General features: G+C 41.0%; 1 protein-coding gene across 2 annotated transcripts in view; it reads left to right on the forward strand.

The window, feature by feature from the left end:
* Window positions 1-27,468, forward strand: part of GPR50 (G protein-coupled receptor 50) — a 153,305-nt gene that overhangs the window by 48,068 nt on the left and 77,769 nt on the right. Inside the window, exon 2 of one of the 2 annotated variants that reach the window (XM_062584508.1) lies at window positions 219-2,652. The exons of the other annotated variant lie outside the window; for it this stretch is intronic. Coding sequence (XP_062440492.1) covers window positions 219-1,087 — 869 coding nt within the window. The 3' untranslated portion in view covers window positions 1,088-2,652. Of the gene's footprint in view, window positions 1-218; window positions 2,653-27,468 lie in introns of those variants that run through there. 2 annotated transcript variants of the gene reach the window in all.

Below are 27,468 nucleotides of genomic sequence, written 5' to 3' on the forward strand. Positions count from 1 at the left end.
TAGATTTTTTTTAAGAAAGAATATCCAGGCTATGATGCCTAGTTACTTTCCTTTGCTGTCACTAGCACAGCAAGGTCATCTTTTCTAGGGTTTCCCACTCCCAATGGAGGGTAGAGCAAAGCCTTTGAGCAGAGTAAGGCCTGAACAGGAGTTCTGATTTGGAAGCTGTCTGTCCAGACCTACGCTAACATCTCATGGTCTCTTCTCCTTTTTTGTAGGCAATATCTTTGTCGTCAGTTTGTCTGTTGCAGACCTTGTAGTTGCGGTGTATCCATATCCTCTGATCTTGAGTGCCATTTTCCATAATGGATGGACAATGGGAAATGTTCATTGCCAGATTAGTGGGTTCCTGATGGGCTTAAGTGTCATCGGGTCCATTTTCAACATCACTGCAATCGCAATCAACCGCTACTGCTACATCTGCCACAGCCTGCGGTACGATAAGCTCTTCAACCTGAAGAACACCTGCTGCTATCTCTGTCTGACATGGATACTGACGGTGGTGGCAATTGTGCCAAATCTCTTTGTTGGCTCCTTGCAGTATGACCCCCGGATTTACTCCTGCACCTTTGCCCAGACAGTGAGTACGTCGTACACCATCACAGTAGTGGTGGTTCATTTCATTGTCCCACTGTCCATTGTGACGTTCTGCTACTTACGGATCTGGATTTTGGTGATTCAAGTCAAACACCGGGTGAGACAAGACTGCAAGCAGAAGCTCAGAGCAGCTGACATCCGGAATTTTTTGACTATGTTTGTGGTTTTTGTCCTTTTTGCTGTATGCTGGGGACCGTTAAACTTTATTGGTCTTGCTGTTTCAATTAGTCCTTCAAAAGTACAGCCACACATTCCAGAATGGCTTTTTGTCGTGAGCTATTTTATGGCCTATTTTAACAGCTGCCTCAATGCAGTGATCTATGGGCTTCTTAACCAGAATTTCCGAAAGGAGTACAAAAGGATACTACTGACGCTCCGGACTCCAAGGTTGCTGTTCATTGATGTGTCGAAGGTTGGGACAGAAGGGATGAAAAGCAAACCATCTCCAGCCATAACAAACAACAACAATCAGGCTGAAATACCTTTATAAGTCAGAACAGCGCTATTTATTCTGGGTTACAGTTGTATATGTGAGAGCCTTTCTATGTGTGCATTTCACAGCTGATGTTGCTGGGCCTCAAACTGCCAGCATCTTCTCATACAAGGAAAGGAGTCTGCAACTTATCACCATGACTTTAAGACTCTGAGATTTGCAGAATGAAAACAACTAACCTTTATCTTTTTTTTTTCCTATGCCGTCTTTCACCATGTGCCTGTTTGGTTTGGTTGCTTTTGCCACAAGCATGCCAATACCCTCTGAAAAGGGAAGCATTCAGAGTGCATGGAGAAGTGCAGTAATGCTTGAAATGCAAGCTACAAGAGCAGGCAAAATCACCATGTATTACAGACAGATCTTTCCGTCCTCCCTCTTAATTCTACTTGTTTAGCATTAACGTAACCCAGACTATAGGGATCAAAGTGTAAACTGCATGGCTTTGTACCTTTTTGCATAGGTTAGTAACAATATTAGTCTGCAGGCATATATATGGGCATGATGACTTCCACTGTGTGTATTTCTTCTTTTTTTACTTTTTCTTTTTTATCTTTTCCTATTAAGGTTTAGTAGCTAGCCTGTAGTAGATGTGAGGCAGGCAAAAGCCAGACCTAGTGAGTGTCTGATGCACTCATTTTAATTGAATCTATACAGATATTAAGTAGCCTTGCACTCTCCTTCCCAGGCCATGAATAAGAGTACAACACATGACATAATCGAATCACAGGAGGATACTCGGAGCCTGATTCTAATTTAGGCAGTATTCTGTAATGGCTAGCATTCATTCCAAATATCTTTCAGAAGTCCCTGCTACATGAACGTCATAAAAAAAATGAACGTAGCAAAGGCCCATCTGTTTAATGCAGATGCAGACTTTTAATAAATGAACAGAGGAAAACTAAATTCCAATAATATTTACACTTGCAGACAAAAGCATAAGGGGAAGGAAGTGTTTATTCCAAATATCTTTCCATTTGTCTACCACATAGCATGAATTTGATGGAAGGAAAAAAAGTCTGGAGATTTTTTTTCCATTTTACTTCTGTACAAAACTGTAACTAATTCATGGAGTTGGGTGAGGAAAACTATCTGAGCATATCCACGTATCACTTCTCAGTAAAAGCCTTGTCTTTGCTATCTTTGTCATTGCAAACAATGTCTCGAAGTGCTGGGTAGGCCAGGGTCATATTAGGAACATAAGCACATGGGCAGAGATAAGGCTGTTTCTTGGATGGGATGGAGGTGTTGCCATTTGTAAATATGACTTTTTTCCCCTCCTTAGCTTCATTGTGAATTCATCTCCTTATGGCTTTAAATGAGTATACCCTGCTTTGAAGCAGACCCCTTAAGTGAAGAGGCAAAACTACCCTGCTGCAATGCTACGTTCAAGTCAGCAAAACTGGCTCGGTGCTGGCATGGCAAGGCACTCAGCCGAGGAGAGCAGCAAGAGCTGTGCTCCCTTCTGCTGAATTCTGAGGGGGAAAAGAGTTGAGAGAAATTAAGTCCCTTTACGGATTGGGCCAAGAAATACTGTGTGGCATATTGCTTTAATGAGGGTTACAGGGTATGTGCTGCCATGTGGCAAAGGTTTCTGCAATGCTTGTGGGTCTCTCTGTTAACAGGATGCCCTGGCACGTTGTTGCTGCACATTTTCAAGAGTGAACATCTCAGCCACTTCAAATGATTATTGTTTTAAAACGTACTGCAGCCAGCATCCCATAATAGGAATCACACTGAGTTCTGTTTTGCCCTCTTAATCTTCCTGAGCATGGCCAAATAAAGGTATCTTGACCCTCACAAATAATGTGGTCCGCTTCCCTTCCAGCAAAATCAGCCCGGATGAATTCATGCCATTCTGTGCAAACAAAAACAATTCAGGATAAACTTGGATATAAAAACCACTAAGGAATCCATAACTGCCGGGAGGTTTTTTCAGTAGTGCCAGGGAGGTGTCCTTATGTGCTGTGACTAGTGTTCAAACTAGTTTGCAATTAGCCACAATACTGTTAGGTAGAATCACATTAGCAAGTAATTTTAAGTGTCTAGCACCAAGCCAAACCAAATATGCTCCTTGAAGACAATCATGAAGAATCCTTTACAGATTTGCCAAATCTCTCAAATTCCCCCATGACTGGGGTTTCATCTCATGGATCCTGTCTTTTTAACTGAATGTTCAATTAAGGTAATGTGGTCTTTTTTTCTTCTCTTTAAGCTTGAATTTGCACTATGCGTTATTCAGACTCCAAAGTAACAGCCAGTCAGCATTTGAACCAAACTGAATAAGCCAAATAGGTCCCAAACAGGCGAATTATGGGGTCTCTGCTAAATCCCGGTGGAAACAGGAACAGCCGCACAAGCCTGTGCTATGGGAGCATGATAGGGCATCCCCTTGAAGGGTCAGGGAGAGTCACTGCTGAACTGAACTGCGCTATGTGATGGGGGATTTGCTCATCTTCTGCTGTGGGGTTTGAGCCTGGATTGTGCCAATATCTTTGCAGGGGACATGCTAAGTGCCTGCTGAACTGGAGTGGTGGGCCCAAGCAGCTCCCTGCAAGTGCAGACCCTGCCACTGGCCTGGGAGGGTGGGATGGGTCCTGCGACAGGCTCTGGGCTCTTTGACAACACAGAAGCTTGTTGTAGGGCAGCCAGTTCAGAAGCACTTTGGGCATCTCGGTGGAAGATAAGGCTGCCCGAGAGCAAACATGGAGCTTGGATGATTGGCTGTCATGGTTGGAGTCTTGAGCAACGTTCTGCTGGAGCTGAGATTTGCAATATGAAACATAAAAAGCAGGGAATTCGGCTTCACACAGAAAACACTGTGCCATTTGCTAGCACTTTGATACTGATGGTGCTTAGACTAGCATGATTTTGTACGAATTCTGTTAAGAATAACCCAAGTAACTCCTTGTTTTTATGTTCAGAAATGGTTAACAGGGTATAGAGAGTTTATTTTGTTAACATTTGTTTACAGAAAAAGAGAAGTGTGTCTTAAACTGGGGATCCTGAGCAGAGTCAGTGTTTTTCCCCATGGGAATCCAGCTTTAATCTAAATTTGAGTTTTGAAGGAGATCCCAGAGCCTAACCAGCACTCTGCCAATTCTACCTGTTGCAGGTCTGGCCTTAAGTCTTAGAAGTAGCACTGAGATCTCCTATAAACCAGTTTTAAATCACTCACTCTGGATTTAACCTGATGGCGTTGAATACTGATTCTAGACCCAAATCCTGAAATTGTTATAGTGGATATTAACTTATGGAGAGACTATATTGCTGTAAAGGAAGATGAATCTCTTGCCACGAAAAAATACTTTTGAATAATACTAATGAATGTTGTATAATCTATTTAAGGAGAATGTAACCAGTATATTTATATAAAAATATATATTGCATATGCTGTTTCCATTTTATCATTCGATTAAGAATTCTTCAGTATACTTCTCTATGGTTATTTTTTGTTCCTAAAGTAGATTCATTCCTTTTACCTGCCAAAACTGTAATAAATCTGCCATTGGACTGCTTACTTTTTTTCCCCACTCTGACATTATTATTTTTTTAATAAATCTATGAAACAACAGCTTGGATTTTGGTGAATACCACTGAGCAGATAGAATTGACAAATAGAAGTGATTAAAAATAGAGACTGAATTCATCCATACCTTAGCTGCAGGGGAACGGAAATACCCAGTGCATCTGGAATGTCACTTCAGATTTATGGGTTTTTCTCGTGTCCACCTATATGCACTACAGCCTTATTTGTCAGGGAAGAAACTTGCTCCAAACTGCAATTGGTCTCTTTGCTGTGTGAGCCCTTCAGGCTCTCCTTGCCTTTCATGTGTCTGTCCTATTTAGCCATCAGCTCATGGGATGCTACCTGTACCCGTTTTTTCAGTTATCTCTTGCCCTGTCCCAGCAGAGGTTCTGCAAAAAAAATGGTATGGCTGCTTTTATATTTTAAAAAGCAGACAACATCAGTTGTGCTGCTAATGAGATAATATTTCCAATTTGGGATTATTACCAATTTGTGTTATGTTCTATAAATGAATATCACAAATACTTCTGAAGGTGAAACTGGGCTAGAGTTATTAAATCATCAGTAAGGTCTTAAGAGAGAGCTATGTCTAGTTAAGAACAGCGTGAACACATCCTAAACTAGTAAATTACTTATCAGGGGAGCAGATCTTTCTGTTTGAAAGAAATCTGGCATCTTCTATTAAACTGTCCACCAAGAAATACTGCCTTTCATTTAATTAAAATTTCTTCTATAATTCAGGCATGTCCAATTTTCATTTGAAATGCAGTGACTACTCCATTTCCTTCTGGCGTTAGTGGCACTACTGTGCAGCAGAACTCAGGGGTTCTCAGTGGTCAGTCTTGAAAGCCAGAGATGTTATACTTCCTGGGAAGCAACACAAAAATACCTCTTGTCCTCTCTTCTTATGAAAGAGAAGCATTACTTCATTGCACCATAAAAATAAACATATGAAAACTATCACATGAAAACCAAGGAGTGTTTGCATCTTACTGGTACGTGGTTATCTCACTCTAACAGATGCAGCGTGTAACATCTTGTTCATTGCATTGCCTCAAGCCCACAATGAAGAAACATGGACTTGTAAAATTAAAAAATGCTTTAAAATAAACATAGAAACACAACAACTGAAATGTACAAAGCTCCTATGTGTAATTGTGTTGTAAGAGTTTAATTCCTACCTCATCCTGGAAAACCTGGACATAGGGAAAAGACATAAAGAAGGTAAGTTATTGATGCAAGGAAGCATGGTATTGATTGCAAGGTTATGTGAGTTTTTTCTAAGAGGCACTGCACTTTGTTTCGTCTGCTGCTTCTATTGTGAATCCTGCAATGCTCAGTGATGTGATATGCTGCAAACTGTCTTTATGACAGCTGCAGATCCAAAAGTATCCGTCAGAGTAGTATTCTTGCAGAATCTTTGCACTGACTCATACCTGCTACTACAGCCACGTGGAACTGAGTGAATTGAACTGTCAGAAGTGAGACAATGTTATTTATTTACGTACTTGCCATGAAGTATAGTAGCTGGGAGATAAGCTACAGCTCTAAAGGACAGGGTTTCTATAATTCAACAGCAAGCATAAAATCTCGCTCGTGGAGACTATTTAGAAATCAATATTTGTCCTAATATATTTGTTTTGAAGCCAGTTTATAAAGAGCACCTGCACATGCATTTAGAGTTTTATTGGAAAAATATAAATTACTGTGCCTAATGCAATATTTCTTACCATAAAAGCACAGAGATCAAAAATGCAGAATGAGTTTTTGCAAGAATTCTGTGATGAGATATGCAAATTTAGTTGTTGGTGGTAAGAGCCATAAAATTTGAATCACTCGTGAACTACATTTGTGAATGGAAGGTCCGTAATATTGTTAACTGAATTTTCATTCTGTTATGCTTGTTTATAATATCCATTATTCATATGCTAGAAGTAATGCACTGTACAGCAGAGATATAGTTTGCAGTATGGGGTCAGTTTCCAAAGAAGAAAGAATGGTTCTCAACCATTAATTGAAATATGTTTCTATGTGATTTCCCAAGCATGGTTTCCCGATAAGGTTTTTAACTCAAATAATAACTTCTAAGAGTCCAGGGAAACTTGAATGTCTTTTAGATTAGTGGCAAAGACCGTACAGTCACTGCTTTCTGAGATTGCCTCTGAAATAGGCTGAGCCATCAAACCATATTATAAATCTTTCCAGTTGAAGCACACCATATTTTCCATATGCAGAATATTTTATAGGTAAAACATTTAATGAATCTTGATGTCTTTCCTTCTGCATTATGCTTCTCTGCTGTGAACAAGACTTCCAAATTTCCCTGGAAGTAGGCTGCAAAATGTGTTGTTTTCTAAATTATAAGCAGGTTGGTTGGCCTTGAGGTAGGTTTCCAGTGCTTTTGGTAAGTGCATAGGATAGTGGTATTAATGTGGCACCAAAATACAGCCATATCTGGGGTGAAAATGGCAGCTATTTTTCAATTAAAGGGAAGAAAAGAGAGAGGAAGGAAGCAAAGCAATTTGTAGGAAAGAAATTAAGAAATGACACCTGTGGTTGAAATAGGAGAGGAATGTTTGAAGGGACTGTACTTGCTCCAACCAGGATCTGGCCAAGATGATGAAGTTAATGAACCTGTCAATATAAAAAATGACCCAGAGAGTTTTATGGCAGAAGGCCACAGAGCTAGAGTGCCGAAGTGACTGCTCTCTTGCAGGGAGCAGTTTCTGGCTGCAAACGCCTCTGTCGCACAAGCAGAGGGAAACGGCCAGGGGCACTTCCCGTCCTGCCTTGCCCAGAGCTTACGGCTTCCACACTGACCTACAACATCCTAGGAGATTTTCTCAACTTTCAGAAACAATTCTATGGCTTATTTAAGCCTTATTTAGAGGAGCTATTAAATGAAAAGATTTTTGCCTTAAAATCTGTTTGAGTAAACGGAAGTTGTAAATAGTAAAATACAATAAAAAGTGCGTGCATGATCATGAAAACAAGCAAAAGATAAATACTAAAGAAAACTACAGAAAATCATACGGCATTTCTGAAAATAGTAGATGCACAGTTGTATTTGCAGTTAATATGAAAGTTTGGTAAGATTTTTGGGGGGTTTTTTATGAGTGTTAAGAGAAATGCAATAGGAATGAGCATTTCACTTTCTCATGCTTTTGAAATACTGCAACACACTGTCACTCAGTTTGAACACAAGCTTGTATTTTTTTCTGTGTGCTTCTATGCATCTAGGTATGACTCTTACCCTCTCTCAGGGACAGTCATTGCATTCCCCTCTTTGCTCCCTGATTTTTCTGGTGCCTCTGTCTTTGCCCAGGAGCTGCTGGATGGGTGGGTGATGGATAGGGTTTGGCACCAGGGCAGAGGTGGTGGCTGCTAGAGGATGAAGCAAGGCCTGAGGCATCACCTTGCAGCATCCTCGCACTCCGCTGTGCCACCAGGTCTGGCTTGGGCCAGCAACTTCCTCTGAGCTTCTCTGGCAAGAGCTGAAAAATGAGTTTCAGGAGCTCCAGAGCAAGCACAGCACCACATGGATTTGTGCTGTAAGTTGGACCTGCACTGTGTTAGGGCTCTTACTGACTTTAAGCAGTTTCCTGCTGATGCTAGCAAGTCTCCTGGAATTGGAGATAAGCCTCAGCCACTCAGAAGCAGCAGAGCTTGATGGGATCAAAGTGGGGAGTTAACTTCTTCAAGGAAATTTGGGGACTTTTAGTAATTCATAGCTAGATTTCAAGAGAATATTTCCCCTCTATTACCCCACCAGTGATTTAATTGTAAATGAAATTAACTGTTTTTTATCAAACACTGCTGAAGGACAGTTCTGGTTTGGCAGTGTCCTCAGAGCACCCAGACCAGCTCCCTGAAGCAGTGTTGGGTAGGAGGGTGATGCAGGCACTCAGTTCACAGCTGCAAAGAGCCAGAGTGGCCAGCTGATGGGCTTCACCTGTCAGGGGCGGTGCCACTCTTAGCCATGAGCTTAAATCTCCCTCTTGAAAGGTGGTTGTTCCTCAGTTGAATGTAGGGAGTGTCTGGGGGTGGTGCTGTGCAAAATGACTCTAAGGGAGTCTCTAAGAGAACTGCAGCTAAGAGTGAGAGAGTGCTAAGGCTAAGCCATGGGAGAAACGGTACTCAGGTAAGGGGAGTGATCCCAATATGGTGCCAAGCCAGGCTGGCCTGCCAACCCTGGTGCTGCTTCCCATCCTGAGGGACTGGGTGGCACCTGGGGATGTCACTGAGCTGGTATGTGAGTGGTGCTGGCTGGAGACAGTGGGTGCTGTTGCAGCACTGGGGCTGTGTGTCCCTGCATTGCTCCTGCTGTGGTGGGAGACTGGTTATGGAGAAATGCTCCAAGTGCCTCCTTGTGTGAGGGCTGGTGCTAGTCTAGGCTGAGTGGGAGGTATGATGCATGTCCCCAGTGCTGCTCTCACCTTGCAGGAGTGTCTGTGCTATGCCCTGGTGTTACAGTAGGAAGTTTTATTGTGGTCTCAGGATGTGGCCTGGGATGGGTGTGCTATTTCTGGTGGTGCTAGTGGTTGTGGTCAACAGCCTGGCTGTAGGATGGGATGTGGAGAGGTGGTATCTGGCTCCCCAAGCATGTCTGCAGTGGGATTTTATGACTGACACATTCCCTTTCTAGTTAAATGCTTGAGCCTGCTTTCTTGTGCTGCCTAGTTTGATTTAAAAAAAAAAAAGGAAAAAGAAAAAATCGGAGTGTGTCTTGGAAAACCAGCTGTCTTCTGTAGAAAACAGAAAAGGTCCATCCCCATAGCAAATGTTTTTACATGTCCTGTTGGTAGCAATGTATAAATTAAGGCTATAGTGGAGGCTCCCTCCATTGGCAAAATCTGTTTTTGTTGCTCTCCTGTGGCAGCAGTATACCACTGACACCCCATTTAAAGCCCCTAGGGAAATTTGGCCTCGGGAGAGCTGGTGTGTTCCATTTTATATTAATGGTCTTTCCTTTCTTAAACATGGCCTTGCTATTTATTTTTAACTTCTACTTTTTTGTGTGTTGGTCCTAACACTTCTAGTGAAGGATTGCAGCAGAGACATCAGATATTTAAGAACAAAATGTAATGTACAGAATAAAATCTCCTTTCTTCCATAGCAAAATGCGCCATTGACATAGTCCACAGCTTCTTCCTAAATCTCTTCTCATACAGTATATTGCCCGTCTGCTGCTTTTTGTGATCTATGTTCAAGCTTGTTCTAACAATAAAGTTTTTTTTCACATCTCTGTGTGGACAACAGGGAACTTGTTCCTACTTTTAGGTATGGATTTGAATAAATTAATCTGGGGATCAGTCTGACTGGTAGTTTTGGCTGAGCTGGGAACTGGGTGTTAGATGCTGTAAGTGGCAGAGAGCGCAGCTGCTGTTGCCGCTCTTCTTGATGTGCTGTGTGTGCGGATAGGCTCAGACCTCGGCACTGCTGTACCTTCACTGTGTGAGAGGCAGAATGAATGTTTAGGTGGTAAGACAGGTGAAACCTATCTTGTGGCTCATTAGCAAAGCCATGTGTCAAACAGGAGCAGAACCTGTCCATCACTACAAACCTCGAGGCCAATTTCTTCCTTTTTTCCTCCTGTGTTATCCTAGATCAGAAGAACCTCTCCATTAACTTTTCCATTTCCTACTTCCTCTCTCTTCTAAAGCCTGGGAAGGCTCATTTGTTGGAATCCTGGTCAGCGCTTGTAGGTGAACATTGAAATAGAGGAATAGGCAGGTGAAAGAAAGCTGCATGTTATACTAAAGCCCTCTGTATTTTCCAGAACGGATTCAATTTATACTCTTCATTGTATAGAAATACACACATGTGAACACTTTTCCAGGAAGAAACCAATGACAGTCATAAATTACAAAGTATTGACTATATAAAGTTCTATTTTTTTTCAGTGTGCTTCAGAGCAAATGGAAAATGCAGCAGGTGTTGCTAATATTTTTCTGCCCTTGAGAACTTGTCACAGTTACCTCCTCATCTGTTATGACATTTTACTGCTTTAAAAGCTCTGCAATGTAAAAGCACATGCAGGGCAGCTAGGTGTGGTGTTAGTTTCACTTCAATAGAAAATCAATATGCTGCATGCAACAAAAGTTTTTTTTTGTGTGTGTGTGCATGTGGAGTAGAGCTGGTCTTATGTTTGCTGAGAAATCATCATGTAATGATTTGGGGAGTGCAGGGTTTACACTTTGCAGATTAGTGACTAGAGTGTAAAATTATCTTTGTGTTAGCTGCCAAATATGTGCTTTGCGTTTTCAGAGATGGAAACCTTCATTTTTGGTATTTTCTCAGGACTGCATAGAAGAGATTTCAGGGTGTTGGCAGTACAGGCAAGTGAAGGTTTCCTCTTGATGTGTTTAGAAAGTGAAGTTTGTATGAGCATGAAAAGCAAGGCAAGTCCTTCTGGCAGCTGCGTGCAAGTCCGGCTTTGCAGCAGAAGATGGGCATCTTTGAAAGCCCTGCTCAGGAAAAGCCTGAAAATGGGGATGCTTATCCCTTGCTGATCCTCACTGTAAACTGGAGAGATTTTTGGCAGGCTTTATTCCAAGAAGAAAATGAAAAGCTTATTTGTGGCTGTGGGTACTCAGGCTGACAGCCAATGTTTCTGCAAATGCCAGACTTCTGCTTGCCCCGTTCTCTGTTGCTAAAATTTTGGAAAGCAAAGAACTGTTCTTACAGCCCTTTTCTGGGAAGCACCTTGCAAATGCTGATAATGAGTTGATTGCCTTCAGAGTATGTAAGTGGTGCCGTGTCATTTGAAGCATTACTGTTATGTGCAAGTGACCTTTTTTAGGAGACAGAGTTGAACTCGAATAGCATGGTTGGTAATAATGGCTAGGGTGGTAATTACACAATCTCTCAATCTTTATGCTTCAGGGAGTATGGTAATCAGCCTTTGGAATGAGAAATACATTTCACCTTGGAAACAGCTGTAATCTTGGACTGTTGCATCCCCTACTTGTTACAGGCTGGGGTGGACATGGGGTGGCTTATTTTTTTTAACATTTTCAGATTGAAACACATTTAGAAATTGCATCTGACTCAGTCATAATTCTGACTTCCTAACTGTGTAGCTGCATCTGAAGTTCAGCATTGTTTAAGCATTTCAGATCGAATGAATCCCAAGCACAACAACTGCCTGAGAAAAGTCTGACTGTGTTAAACAGTGAAATTAATATTAGCCATTAAACATTTCAGCTGCTAATTAAATGGACTATTTCTATGTTATGCATAAATCCATCCATATTTTCACATCACTGCCAGATGGGATTTCATTAAGACACTTAAATAACTATAAAGGGGATAGCAGCAGGTAGCATTCTGAATATTTTGGAGTTTAGTGCATAATATCACTATCTTGTTCTGATCACTAAATACTTTATCAACCTAATGTTCCTGTGAAGCCAAAAGTAAAATCTACAAGACATATTAAATAGCTCAGCAACAAGGAGTAAATTAAAACTGAGTTCAAAGATGCTATTTGAATCTTTAAGTTCCTATTTGCTGTAGTCATTACAAAGTTATCCTGCTGCTCTTGCCTATCCTTGTGTACAAGTCTGTCAAACTTATTACATATCTAACGCACTGATTTAAAGTGCGTTTAAGATTGATGCTGAAAGCCTCCCTTTTTCTAGCCTGTGTTCTAAGTGCTTTTTAGTTAATAGTTGACATTGGTGTTGGTTTTCTGTGTTTTGTGGCAGCTTGAGGAGTGGATACTGTTTAGTAGTTAGAGCAGGGGACCAGAGAAGAGGTATCGAGTTGGGAGATCTTGCTTTTGTTCTTGTCTCTCTCTGTTTTATGATCTTGAGATCAGATGTGCTGCAGTTTTTAATCGCTTGGTGAAGAGGTGCAATTAAATAAACATTAGTTGTTCTATCCTTATATTGTTCTGCAATATAATTAAGGGAATTACACAGATGAGTATGCCTTAATCTGCAATAACTTTCTCTTCATTAACCCTGCTGCAGTAGGACCTTTGAAATGAAAATAAAGGTGAACACTTTCCCTCAAGTGTAGAGGATTGAATGAGCCAACTGAAATAAGACTTGCAGAGCCCTTTGTAATAATTGCATAGGACAGAACACAGTCTAGGTACTGGGAAACAGCTTAGTGCACTACTAAGCTGTAGTAGTACTACACAGTACTGTACTACTACTGTGATCATCTGGTTTTTCAACTGATGTGCTTCTACAGTGGGGAGCAGAAAAACCCCATGTGGCAGAAAATCACTGATAGCAAAGGAAAAAAGCCATGTGAGTTTTGAGATCTAATCTTCTTGCTCATGACTTCCCCTGAACTTAGCGTGTGGAAGGATGGGTGGTGTGCTATATAGTATCAGAATGTTGTGTGTAGATTGGATATGGGCTCACTTGTGAGGAGAATAGCTTGCTCTTTTGTCACCAGCAGGCACTAGTTATCCTAGAAGGATGTTTTGATGCCATACACCACAGCCAGAAACATCCACAGTACCCAAATGGGGCCTGTGTTCTGCTCAGCTCCAAAAAGAGTAGGATCACTCTGTCCAATAACATAAGTGTTGAGAGATCAATGAAAAGTTGTAGACTGTCTAGATCTGTGTGTCATACTGAAGTGTGTAATTATCAATAGTATATTGGAGTCCAGACAAGCTAGTTTGTAATTTCCTGCATGATATTGCTGAGTTGTTTTAGTGCACTCATAGGAATGATGTTCTGGCTTGCTTGGTGTTTATACTAATGTGTACTGTCTACTTCTGGTGTATGCAGTTGTCTTTATCTTAAATGAGCCTAACTTTTCAGTGAAAATGATTAGGAGTGATGAACTACTACGGAATTCCCTGTGATACTGTTTGGCCACATTGAATAATTCTCCTTCAGGAGCTTGGGTCATGCATATTTATTTGTGGATTAAACTCCTACTGTAAGCGTAATAAGCAGAAGACAGCAGAGCTGTGGGGTTTTCTGCTTTTTCTCCATATCCCAGCAGGGTGAGCAAGATTAATTCCAGTGAAAGTTGTGGTTACACTAATGTAAAACTACAGTAGAAGGAGACCTGGGCCCCATCCCAGTATGATTTTTATCAGCTAGAAATTAGAACTGTTACAGTCTTGCCAAATCATATTAATGGCAACAAAAATGTGAGATATGATTTAATGACAGAATTAGATTAAAACCAAAAGATCTTAGATTGCTATATATTGCTTTATATAAAAAATCCATTTCCATACACTACAAAGCTATTGTTTCTGAATTGAATATCTAAAAGCAAATAGATGACTATTTAGAGAAAGAAATTGGAAGAACTGCATTAATTTATACATGAATATGTAATATTGTAGTTACTACTGAAGTCTTTGACTTTGAAGATCTACACCAGGATTTGTGTGTGAACTGATGAGTGAAACATTCATGGAGGACCTATATATTTTAAGCTAGAATGAGAAGCTTTGGAAGCTGATGCATAATAACTTATGTTCAAGAATATTTTATCATTTGTCACAATTACAGTTGCAGAATGTAATCCACTGCTTCAGTTCATCAGCTAAACCAGGTCTCTACTCCTTGTAACTCACTTTAGATGGATTTTGTGTAGATTAGATGGGTCTAATCGAGGGTAAATGTTTTACAGCCAGGATCACAGCTACTGTGAAATGAAATAAGCAATTATGTTATTTGTTGTATTTCATTGTTCAGAAAGATACTTAGAGCATCTTTAACCATCCTTTCTTATTAGGACCATGGTCAGCTATCCGAAATGCCATGCAAATCCCTTTGCCTAGTGTTTATTAGAGCCTGATTTAGGCAAACATGTTCGAGTTCCCTGGTTCTCTGCAGTGTGCTTTAGATGCCAGCCTCCTCTCTGCTGCCCTGTCACTGGGATGTGGGGGGCTTTGCTGCTCAGAATGTGGTTCTAAAAGGATATATTCCCAAGGGATTAGGCAGGAGTCCTGAGAAACATGGGAGTTGAGGTCTGTGTCCCACCTTAGCACTATGCTAGGTTGGATATGGGGCTCTTCAGTTAGTGCATCGCCTTTGGGCGAGACAGGTGTTGCTTTTGGTTCTAGCCGAGATGTCAGAATACTGTTATCAGTAAAGAATAATAGTTATTGTGGATCATCTCTTCCTGGAAATAGAAGCATAGGTGTTCTTATTCCACTTACTTCTGATGGCAAGCTAGTTAAATCCAGCTGTTAAATCAAATAAAATAAAAGTATTCCATTTTATAGCTGCTATTCTGTTAACAGTGGAGGAAAGAAGTTGACGGGGAGAAAGTTGCACCAATTAACTCTGCAAGGCAGAAGGTGAACAGCTATTGCTCTGAAGACTTCCTGGTCATGGATTCTATGTGGTCAGACAAACAGTCCAGAGCTCCGCGGTCACTTGTGTCAGGAGCACCATCAAATCCACTGGGCTGTGTCCACAACCATGTCCCTGGCAGCATACAGAGTGCTGCTTGGGAAAGTCTGTGGAAGAGATTCTGGTAGCTAGCCAAGCCCAGGGCAGTGCTCATCTGATGTTTATTTTTAGCTCTGTTCTTGTCAGGAAAAATAGACCTGGGAGTCTAGTGATAGGAAACTGGGATTCAGGAATCTGGAGGAAAAAAACATGAAACATGCTAAGATTTCTGCCCACAGTCCTCTGCTGTGTCCCCTTTCCCCTGTGGACAATGTTTGGCCAGTTCTAAATTGGGCGGGGGGGAGAGGAGGAGTAAGTAGAACCTAAGTTGTTCATTGTGGGGACTCTAGCAAAGCCAAGTGCAAGAAAGCTTAAGAAAAGCTGAGCAGGGTATTTGCACTGAGAAGAGGAAAAACTGTTTTTTTTTTTTTTTTTGTTTTTTTTTTTGTTTTTTTTTTGAGGGGGAAATGAATAAATCTCAAAACAAACAAAAATCTGCAAGAGGCCCTTTTTCTTATAATAACTTCATTAATGCTTAGCTTAGGCAAACTGCCATTATAGCAATCATTATACTTTGGCTCTCTTAAAGCTGCTTATTAGGCAGGGTTAAGAGGTAAAACTATTTGTTATTTCTTCTACTATCCAAATAATGCAAGTCTTAGGACCTGTAACATTGAATAAGTTTAGATTCTTCAAAGAAATCAAAAGCTTAATTATTCATGCTGTGTATTAACATAAATATTTCATGGTTAAGTAGTATTTATGTAAGCCTGGTGAGATTTTTAAGGCTGCTGTATTTTGCCTTGATTCAGGGAAAGACTTAACTATGGCAACAGACCTGTAGACCGGTAGTGTGGACTTGATTCACGAAAAGCTGTCCTGCATAGTTAGGAGAGCTAAAAACAGAGCTGATGGGACCATGCTGTTCTTGACCTTCATTGTAGTTGGTGGAAATTCCTTGTGTTATATATGTGATGTGCTAGCATGGGACCTAGAGCTCTTGAAACATGATGCTCCCTGACAGTGGGAAGATTTGTTGTTGATTTGGCAGGAAGCTGGAGTAGATTCCTCTCTGTGTGGCTAAGCCCTGCACCTCAGCTCTGAGGCACTTCACTCACACCTACAAATGATGCACATGCCCAGAAGGGAATTTCATTGAAATACAGGTCCAGGGCTGGTGTTTAGAAGTCTTGTCAGTCCTGAAGTCTAACCTTGGAAGGTGGTACAGTCCCATTTGATAGTGATGGCTGTTATGGCTGTGCACTTTCTTATTTCCATTTTTTTCAAACTTTTAAGTCTGTATTTGAATTTAAGCAGTTTATTCCACCTCTAGAAAGGACAGACTTCAGTCCTTGGGAGTAGCTTGAATTTCTCTGGTGAGCACCACATTCAAATCTAGATGAAGGAAAAGAGCCTTTCACTAAAGGCAAGAAGCAGAAACCTTGGTTTATGAGAATCCATCCTGGTAGGCAGAATGCTTTCACTGATGGAATTGTTCTTCAGTCTCACCACCCCACAGTGTCATGAGTACAGGGTCCCCAGCATGACCTCATCCTAATAGAGCTCAAATTTGAAGGGGGAGAGGTTGTGGTGGAAGACGGACCAAAATATTTTTCTGCTGAAAGATTCCTTCTACCAACCCAAATGCTTCTATTTTTTTTCTCCTGAGGGAGTTGCCTTCCTTGTCTTTGCACCTTCCTTCCCTGCTGGTATTAAGGAAAGAACTTAAAATTTTTAAAAAAATTTTCTTGGCCTATCTGATTTTTGGTGAGGCCACAGCTATTCAAAAAAACAAAACCAAACACAAAATAAACCCTCCTTCTGTATCTCCCCTTCATGCCATGGTTCACCTTAGATTCTGGTGATTTGTTTGAGCTGTGATGGTCATACCACTAATCATGGGCTAGTTAGCACTTCTGTTGTAAACCTTGATTCTTATGAGTCACTTGACTTGCCTGTAAATCAAGTAAATAACATTACTTGAATAAATTCTTGACAGACTGATGAATTGTCTTTAAAAACATTGATTCCCCCCTCCTCTTCTCCCCCAATCCCTCCCCCCCCCCAAAAAAAAAAAAAATCCCCCCATCTCTCTGTCCTAAATTCATGCATATGTCAAACAAGCAATTGATGTAGCATCAGGTTCCTCCCTGCTAACAAGGGACCACTCTAGGTGTGAAGGATCCTGTCTGCATCTCCCCCACCCCAAGTCACATCACACAATCTCTTTCCTAAGCAGAACAAACTCCATTTTAAGATCATAGTTTTTCCTCTTTTCAGCTCTTAGAAAGCTGTTCTAGTGCCTCTGAGTTTCCAGTCTAAATGGAAACTTGTATCAATGTTATTGCTTTGACATTGCTGCTTATACCAATGTTTTTGTTCCAGCAGTGTTTTTCATCTTAAATAGCTTTCCCCTTCTCCAGTATGTTTAGTGCTCTGCTGTATTTCAAGAAAGCTGTTACATATATCCCTATTCCTACCATGAATAATGCTGCCAGGTGCTGTTTCCAAACTAGGTAATGCCAGAAATATCAAATAAGTGTAAATGAAGCAATTGTGGAATGTGTGGCTCTACCTCTCTGCAGCTGTGGAAAGACCTGCTTGGAGCAGCATCTCTTCCTGATTTTGGGCTTGGGTGAGGGAGCAAGGGGCAATACATGCTCTTCAGGATTTGGCCATTTTTTTGTGGTACAGAGCTGTCCTGTGTGCATTTCATTCAGTGTAAAAGTGCAAGTGTTATTTAAACTATAGACAATGAAAAACAATGAAACTCAATTTCAGCCTTGAATATTGCTCTAGGATTGGATGTTGGCCCTACCTACCTTTGAGGGGTTTTTTTTTTGCTAAGAACTGAGCTTTCTCACAAGGGTTTGAGAAGTTCTCTGAAGAGCCTGAGTGTGGATCAAAAGCTCAAACTTCAATCTATGCTCCTTGAGCTGTGCAAATTGTACTTAGAGCGGTGCATGTTAGAGGTGATGTTAGCAGCTCAGAGATGCTGTGTGTGCTAAAGTGTGTTGTTCTCTAAACACTAAACAAATCATCTTTGCATTTACATATGAATTGCCCTGGCTGCAGACTGTTGCTGCAAGTCTGGCCAAGTTAGATGGGTTAAAGGGGAAAAGAGAGCACTGTTTGCTTCAGTGTCAATGGAAATGAGGTATCTAGTAACTTTTTAAAGATGTTTATCTTTCCATTGGTGTCAGTATGTAATACTGATTGACCACGGCAGGAGTTAGGAAACAAATGTGCTCTGGAGAATCTGCTTTTGTCAGTTTTCCATTCATTAGCGGATAAAAGCAATGCTTGCTTTCTTCACATCTTTATCTTAAGTCTGTTTTAACTATTTGAAGGAGAGATTTTTTTTTTATTTTGCAACAGTATCTACTGTTGTTAAACTTGAACTTAGCTGCAGGTCTTGGGCTCTCTTCCACTGCTGCTAATAATTGATGCCAATTTTCATTTTGTGAATCCCATACTGTTTGCATGTTTGTGTATATACAAATGTACAAAATGCCTGTCTAAAACATGTCAATGTCTTGAAAGCTCTGCAATCTCCTGTGAAGCTATCTTAATTAGTTTTGCATTTCATGTTGACATTCTATACTCTAGGTATGAGTTATGTTACAGGTTTTTCCCCTGTGTTTGTCAAAGCAGAACAACTTTAGAGCAGAGAATAATGTGAATGCTAATTAAAACTGACAAGTCAAACTGATGTCATTTGTTGCAATTGGAAGAAAAAACTGACTAGTTTAAACATTATTATTATATATATATATATACACACTTTATGTATAAAATATCTGCCCCTGTTGAAGCTGACTGAAACAGAATGAAGACTCTGCTCTCCTTTTGCTGAGAGGCAGCACGCTCAGAGCTGTTCAGAGAACAGAACAGACCTGCTCCCTGTAGTGAAATGACAGTAACTGAAAGGCAGATCCTGCTATCCTTAGGCAGGTGCTCAGTTCCAACTAGGCAGGGCAGGATATTTTCATGTCCAGCTGAAGGAGAAATGTATTAAAAATGAAACTTCAAATCTGAAGGACTCTAATCTCCATGCCATTGGCCTGTGTTTTCATGCTGCTACTGTGAAAGTGGCAGAACTGTGAGATGCTGAGAGCTGCGGGGACTGCACAAGGAGTGTTGAGTGCAGAGTACGAAAGACCAGCTTAGCACACAGTGGCTAGATGCCAGCGGAAGGAACGAAAGAATGACAAATATTGTGCAGTGAAGCGTATGGGGCTCTGTTCAAGTGGCTTTTGCATTTATGCTGCTGCCTGTAGCCCCTTGTAGCTTGGTTTCAAAGCTGCTGTGCTACATTTGGGGAAAGATGAACTGGAGCTGTTTGACATTGGCCAGACCTCTTCCCATGAGCTGATCTGTTCAGATTGCACATGAAGGAGTTGAGACTTGTAAGCATCGGCTCTCTTCCAAAGAGCTCCAGGGATTGCTCCAAAGGAGCTCCTTGGTAGGGGTCTTATTTTGTAATCTAAACACTACATGAGCATTGCCCTCTCAGTAGAGGAAGACCAGTGAAACCAGAGTCTCAATTCCTGTTTGGCAAGAGAATAAAAGTGTTACTTGGGTTATTAATTGTCATCGTAGCTGACAGCAGTGTGCGAGTCATCTTTGTGTAACAGGGAGTTGAACTGGCTAATAATTACTTTTTTTTTCTCCCTCTCTAAGAGGCAGAAGATGGTGCAGACATCTAATTATTATATAAACTTGATAAGTTTTTCAGTTTGTTTCTAGTCTTCTATTGCAGATCTGCATCATTTTGAGTGCATCCTGGTGTGCTAATGGTACATGGCTGAGGAATGGGCTGCTGAGTAGGGAACATTTCCTTGATGAGGTGTATGCAATACATGTAACTTGATGGTAAAGCATGCAGATGTTAAAATTGTTTCCTATATGGATATACTGATTATATACATTCAGAGTAATCATAGCATACATCTGCCTTTATAAATATGAGGATACATTAAATATGTTCTTTTAAGACACAATCAGAGTATGTGGTATGATTATTTCCATCTTTTTCCCTTTAATTACATACAGACATAAGCACTGCTGTAATACAACTGCCACTAATGATAGCTGCTATTTATATTTCTTCTTTCCCCTTCCTTGGAAAGACTCTTCCATTTCCCTCCAAACACTTCATTTTTTCTCATGACCATCACCCTTTAAGCCACCTTTGGGACCCATTGCCATGTCAGCTTTGGTGCCTGGGAGAGTTGCTGAGTAATGGAACAGTCCCTGGAGAGAGTAGGTTTACTTACTCTTTTCAGTACCATTAGCTTGGGAAGACAGCAGCCAGGAAATGATGGCTGCTAGGGAAGAAAACCATTGCCTCCTACTTCCTTGATGCCAATATGAAACGGGGGTTAATTTAATGGGAGAGTATTTAAGAAAAGCTCATTCCTTTTGGTTTTCTTTGTTTTTGTTATGGCTTAAAACAAAACTCCCCCAAACCCTCTTAGTTTATTACAAAAAAAAAATCTTACAATGGTGGCTAAGATGGGTTGACTCTGTAGCTTAAACTGAGCTTCAAATACTTAGCTCTTCAAACCATGCTTAACTTTTTTAAACAGAACTTATGATTCTTGGCTAAGAGTAAAGCACTTGTAAACAAGTATTTCAGAGCACATAATACTTTAATGAGAGAAGTTTCATGACCTTCTAAGGGAGCAGGCTGTATGATCCCATTTGGATGAGACTTGGAGGACATACCTTTGGTAGATCACCACAGTAGTTTAATGGCTCCCATTTTTTTGATGCCTGAGCTTTTCAGACATGCACAGAATATATTTGTTTTACAAAAAAAGGGACTGAAAGCCAGATGCAGAGCTAGACTAGGATGCTGCCACTTGCAATACTGAAAATTTAGGACTGGAACAGAGTGAAATGTGCTATACTGAAGAATGGGGAAAGAAAGGTGTCTCAAAATGGCAACCTCAAAAAGGCAAAGTTGTGATCAGGAACCTGCCTGCAGAGAGCCTGTCAGAAACACTGGGGACAGTAAGATCTGAAGTCCTGTCTGTCAAAATCGGCTCCCCCTTTGAGTCGCACAGAGGAATCCCTCTGCCTGGGATAAAGACCTGTCTGATTGTGTTTCTCAAATGGAGAGGGCCAGAGAGAAGTCAGTTTCATCTCATCTTTCAACCCTCAGTGACAAGCACCTCCAGACTTCTGTCAGGAAAAATTCAGATGTTGCTGGCTTGGGAAATGGACTCGATGTCTACAGGCTTTCTTCAGCTTGGAGGACTGTGCCAGAGTCCCAGCTTTCAGTGAGCTCAGTCATTTCTTACTCTCCATGGGCTGAATCCATTGAACTAGACTGCTGCTCTGAAGATAGTGCTTCAGATCTTACCAAAGTAGGGTCAGGGCTAGATATGCTCATCTTCAGCTAAACTATGCTAACACTTACATTTGATGTCTGAAGTTAACTTTATAGTCAGCTGAAGAAATGCATACTTCCAGTGAGTGCAAAAAAGGCAGAACTTAAGCGAGGCACCTTCCTTTAAGGTATCTAAAGTCAGCTAGTATGAATCCACATCTTAGCTCTTGATATAGCAGTGGACTTTAGAAAGAAATGGCTAGGTACTTACTAAGACATCCCTTAGAGCATAACCGAAAGGCTGAGCCTCAGAAGATGCCTGTGTAAGAGGCATAAGCAGCAGGAGGAAAAACAAGTGACTCTGAACTCTAGATCATATATTAGCATATCAATGGCTCTGTAAGTACCTTCCACATGGTCTATGCTCATACCAGATGAACTGCTACAGCAATAACAGGGGTTTAGACTGGTAATTACAGAACTGAGAAGCAATCAGAAAATCATGCTAAAAAGGTAGCTGCTTTTAACCATTAAGAAGCTGGCATAGTCCCAAGTGAATGCCACTTGCAGTTTGGACTTTTTTTTTCCCCCAGGGGATCATGGCAGTATAACAGATGTATTAAGAATCTGTAAGTGAAACCACTCTGGGCTGATCCTTCTGGATCTTCTTTCTGGCCAGGACCTTTCTGCTGTTGTAAGATAGCTGTTTCACAAGGTGAAGTCAAAGACAAATCAAGTTGGAGCTCAGAATAACATTCTTTAGGAGACTGGGGCTGCAAGAAGCTCTTGAAAGGTCTGGTTGGTGTGGCTGTTTCAATTGAAGTTGGAGGCAGTACTCTGGGGCCAAGGAATGGTCTTTTTCTGTACATGAAGGGAGGGTGAGAGTAGAGATAAAAGAAAATGCTCCTGATGTGTGAAAGGAACTTTTTTCCCAAAGCAATGCTTGGGAGACTGGTAACAAGTGGGTGACTGGTCTCCCTATTGATCTGAAATGCAGGCAAAGCTTAAGAGAAATGCAGTAGGGTGGTGTGGGTGAGAAAGCCAGGAATTTGGGAAATGGAAGAACAACTTTCTGATGGGAAGGAAAGGACAGGCAACCCTTCTTTCTATGATCAGTAGGAGAGATCACTGGAAGCTGGTCTGACAGCTGTGGTATGGTGATGGCTGATGTTTACTGGCAGCAAATCCTGCCTGTTTCTGCAACCTGTCTGCATGTGCGACAGCTCAGCTGGCTGCAGTGGCATGTGAAAAAGCTGCTCAGTGTGTGAGTGCTTGAGTAGTTGTGTGACACCAAGCAATGTTGGGCAGATGTGTGTATTCCAGTACAAAGCATGGTTGAATCTCTGCAGCAAGAGAAACTCCTGAGCCTGCTCAGGTAAATGAATTGCAGCTGCAGTTTTGCTTTTGGGCAAAGCGCCTTAGTGTTGATTTCTGTTCGGCTGCAAGTTAGCCCTGAACCACCAGGTGCTTTCTTAGTTTTGCATCACGTGGCAGGGAAGGATTTCTGCTTGCCTGCAGTCCAACACATCTGACCACATTTCTCCCCAGAAACAGACTTGACATGTTTGCTCTAGCCAAACTGCCCTTAGTCTCAATGGGCATCTTATCAGACAAATGAGTAAAAGCTTCCGGACTGGGACCAAAACCTCTGTTATGAGAATATATACTGATATATAGAACAGAAGCAAAAGTAATGGTATACTACATGTTTCTATGGTTTGTGTAGAGTAGTAACTTTAAGAAATAGGATCTGAAACGTTTATCCTCCAGATATGTCAGTCTAACACCACAGATTACTTCTCCCTGAAAACTGATTCATTTATAGCTTGACTGCAACACCAGCTGTTGCTATGTAGTGTCATATGGTTCTAGGTAATTCATAAAAGGAGCAGCAACTATCTAAGCACCTGAGGCAGTGTATAAACTTATATATTTCTATGATATCCAAGACAATGAAGTCTATATGCTCTTTTGTCCTTTTTTTTTCTGCACAGAGATTTTTCTTAAGTTTTGCCATTTGAAGTAGAACTTTGCTCTGAAGCAGATAGTTTTGAGGGCTGAAACAAAACATGTTCAGCAGTGTAAGAAGTTTGTGGCTGGTGGAGGATCTGGATGCCCATTCTACAGTGGGGCTAGATTTAAAAGATGACTGGAGAGATCAAATCTGACAAAAGTACTGAAAAAATAGACTCTTAAGCTTGTGAAGCGGGCAGCAGTCCCTTGGTGCCTGAGTAACATAATTTTCCAGTGCAAGAGACAAAGATCAGCAGATCTTCCTCACATAGTTTCCCTCAGTGATAACAAAAACTTCTTGTGTGTGTGGAGATGTATCTCCATCTGTGATCACAGGTTCTCATTTAATGGAAAACATCTTTCTGGTGACGACAAAACCTTGCCACTTCACTCAGTTTTGAAATGCACGAACTGAAGGAATTCTCTGGGCTCTTCCAGATTTCCTTTTGATTTTTTTTTCCAATTACAGCAAAGGTGTGTGAAGCATCCAAAAGTTCTTGGCAGCAATCCATTTGTAACAGCAATTAAAATCACATTAAAACCAACTGTCAAGAAATCTGTCTTGAGTAAAAGTGAAATCTCAAGTAAAAATTACCCTGATGAAGATATTCTACTTTCAGTATCATCTGTCTTGGAGCTGGAGTAAAGGACAAGGGATTCTGTAGAGCCTAGCTTTCCACACACAACATAGGTTGGGATTTGTCTGGCCTAGGCAAACATGCAGTCTGCAGAGCCATGGACAGGAAGGTCAGCAGGGGCTCTAAGGAGCCAGATGCTGCTTCCTAACCCAAGCAAGTAGAACAATGTCAGAGGCAGAAGCAGCAGCTGGAGGCAGGCTGTTGCAGGGCCTTTGCAAGTCTGGCTGTTATTCCAAAAGCCTGTTTGCCCTAGCCAAACTGAGCTTCCAACCCAGCCTGGGACATGGAGGCAGCTGAATGCTTCTGCTGAACTAAGGCAAATGTGCAGCTCTTTCCAGGGTTGCTGTCCACTCCTAAATAATTGAGTAACAGCATGTAAAGAGGGCTTTGTAATTGAGGGCATCATAGGTTGCCAAGAGGCCTAGATTCCTCTTTAACTGCCTTGACTGCCGGAGCCAGTGGCTGGGCTCGGTGAAAACACTGCTCTGTCCTGAAAGAAACAATTTTTCTTCTGATATCTTAGGCCCATTGTAGCAGTGCAGTCTAATTGAAAAACCATGTTAAGATGCAGGCAGACATGCCTGAAGCTGCATTTGCTAACTGTCTGGTGAATGAATACTGGCCAACATCCCATGGGCTGTAACATGGCCAGTTAACAGAGCTTTCAAAATATTAGTTAGCTAACATAATGAAAGATGCCCCTCAGATTGCAGGGGAAAACTGTTCCTTGTTTTTCCTGGGCTTCTGGATGAGGTTGTTTTTCTTCAGGGCTCAGTTTCCTAATCCATGGAAACCTTGAATTGTTGTCGATGAAAACTCCATATAAATCCCAAAGTTTTCCTTTCTGTGGAGAAGAGCTTAGCACAGCTACTATCGTGCTTTTTTTTTTTTTAGCCAAAAGTACTGGCACATTGGTTGATGCTCAGGGAAAGCAGGGAATTCACTTACTAGAAGCAGAAAGGTCTTTTCTGGCCAACATTATGTGCCAGTAACACCAAACTGATGGGGGTCACAGTAGCTTATTTAATGGTTGTATCAAAGATGCAACTGAACTTGCCACATATGTGTCCAGACTTCCACTTTGTGTAATTTTCAAAGCTAGTATTTCTGCTGGTGTTGCATTCAATTACTAAAGGTAGGGAAGCAAAGAATGATAGATTAAGACAGAAAATGTTGCAGGCTTCAGTGGTTTGCAAGCAATTCTGGAGATCCTAAGACTGCTGAAACTGCTTGTGTTGTGAATCATCATTTATAAACAACCTTGCACACGTAAACTTGCTAATAACCAATATAATTAAAATTTGGTAAAGTGATATCTTTTGGATGTGGATGGAGGTATAGATGCTGTTCTGGGATTACTGTTCAATTATAAAATTTCTGATTGTTTTAACAGCAGCTTATTGCTTTTCTTGGTCTAGTGTTTCTTCCAGTATATAACTGTTATGGAGTGAAAGCTTCAGTTAAAATAACAGTGCTCTATATTGAATGAAAATACTAATACCAGAGATCTGTCTTTCTGAAGGTAAATATTGAAAGCTCAAAATAAGACGCAAGCAGAGACCAGCAGTATTTGAACCTAACATATGGCATCAGTTTAGATTCTCGCTAGAGTGCTGATCATCTCAAATGTGAAATTGGTGATTTTTTTTATTATTCCCTTAAAAGAAAGGACAATTATCTGGAAAATGAAAGCTTAAACCTTTAAGGTCAATTCATGCAGAAGTGCAAAGTAATAGATTTAAGATCCTATTGTTTTGTTCATCTTTACAAATGTTACATGAGAAATACAAATTCACTGTATTAGACTGGAAAACCTTGTTTAGCTATTGGTTTTGGCAGCTGATAAGGTCTTACAGTACTGTAGCAGAACCATTGTGGCCTAAGAAATGGAGCATTTTTCTTCCTGAGCTATTCAGTGAACACGATATTCCTGCAGTTTGGTCCTGTGGCTAGTGAAGCAACCCTGACAAGTTGACCTCAGTTCAGATTTTAAATTCTGGACCAAGATCAAGGGTGGGTTTTGTTTTGCTCTCTGAAAGCTTCAATTACGTCAGTGGCTTGGGTTTGGTTGAAAGCTTAGGAAGGAAATGGGGCAGTAATGAGGGAGAAAGCAGTTGACAGAGATATGGCTGAGGGTCAGTAAGAAGTGGAAATAGTCAACATAATATTTTTGAGAAATATTATTAATGTAAGCTTGAAAGCTGTGTCTAAATGAAGGCCACATTGACCCATTATACTTAACCTCTGAATTGCTCAGTAAAACAGTGTACTTTATGTTTGCTTGCCCCCCCCCCAAGTGATGATTATGCTTTTGATTTAAAAAGTTTAACTCTTGGGAAAGCTTTAAGGAGATTTTTCTGGGTTTTCAGAGGTTGGCAAATGCCTTCACTCCCTGATGTGGACCTGGCTTTGTAGTAATGGAGAAACCAAGCTGACAGAGGGGAAAGTCTCCTGGCTGTGTATTTGGAGGGAAGAGAGGGATCATGCCAGTTCTCTCCTTAGCCATTTTTTTGGAATTTGCCCTGATCTCAGCCTTAAACAGTCAGAAACATGCATAGGAGCTGTTATGGATGTATTATGGATGGCTAATTGCAGGTTTTACCTGTTCATAGTAAGTAAGGGTAATATAAGTAATGGCACTGGTACAGCTTTGTCTGTTGTTGGCCAGCAGCATTCATGACCCTGGCAAATCTTGCCTTAGTCTTGGATAAGGATCCCAGTGGTGTTTCCAAGACTTGGAATCTGAAGCCTGCCTTGCTAACAGACAAACTTGGACATGGGGACCAAGAAAAACATACGGATGGAATAGTGTAAGGGAAATTCTGTGGGCCTGAGGCCTTTGGAAACATTTAAGTTTTCTGAAATGCATGGGCAGTTTTGTTTTGAGACTAAAGAAAGATCCCTGTTCTGCTGAAATGTAATTATGGATAAGATTTGGTACCAATTGGTTGGCTGGATTAAGGAGGCTATCAACATCTGGTTTCTATTATGGTTCAAAACTTTGGACAAACTTTCTGCAAATTAATTATCTGCAGCTTCTCAATCAGAAGGAATTGGGTGCTTAGTCTCCCACTCAGCTGCTTGAAAGTTTCAAGGGAACAAAGCTCAATTCAATTTTCTACCATTTGGCTCTAACAGGTTTTTTTTCCCAGGGCTCAGACCAGCACTGACAGTGCTAAAGATTACTTCATGTTGATCAATCCAATTTAGTGATTGGTACACCTCTAATGAACACAAATGGACTCTAATCTAGTTTTCAACCATGTTTGTGTTGTGAATGCAAGTTAAAATTTGCTTTATGTCCTGCTTACCAGATGGCCTTGTAGCTAAAAGCCCTGGAGTGAGAGGAAGGAGATCTGGCACTAGTTTGTAGCTTTGATGCAGCTTCCCTATGTGATCCTGGGTTGGCTTTGTGAGGAAGTCTACAGAACACAAATTAAACTTCACTTAAAATATCTCCTGAGAGAGATTCTTCTGTTATG

This window comes from Rhea pennata, chromosome 11, assembly GCF_028389875.1.
Source record: "Rhea pennata isolate bPtePen1 chromosome 11, bPtePen1.pri, whole genome shotgun sequence".
In the NCBI taxonomy this organism is placed as follows: Eukaryota; Metazoa; Chordata; class Aves; order Rheiformes; family Rheidae; genus Rhea; species Rhea pennata.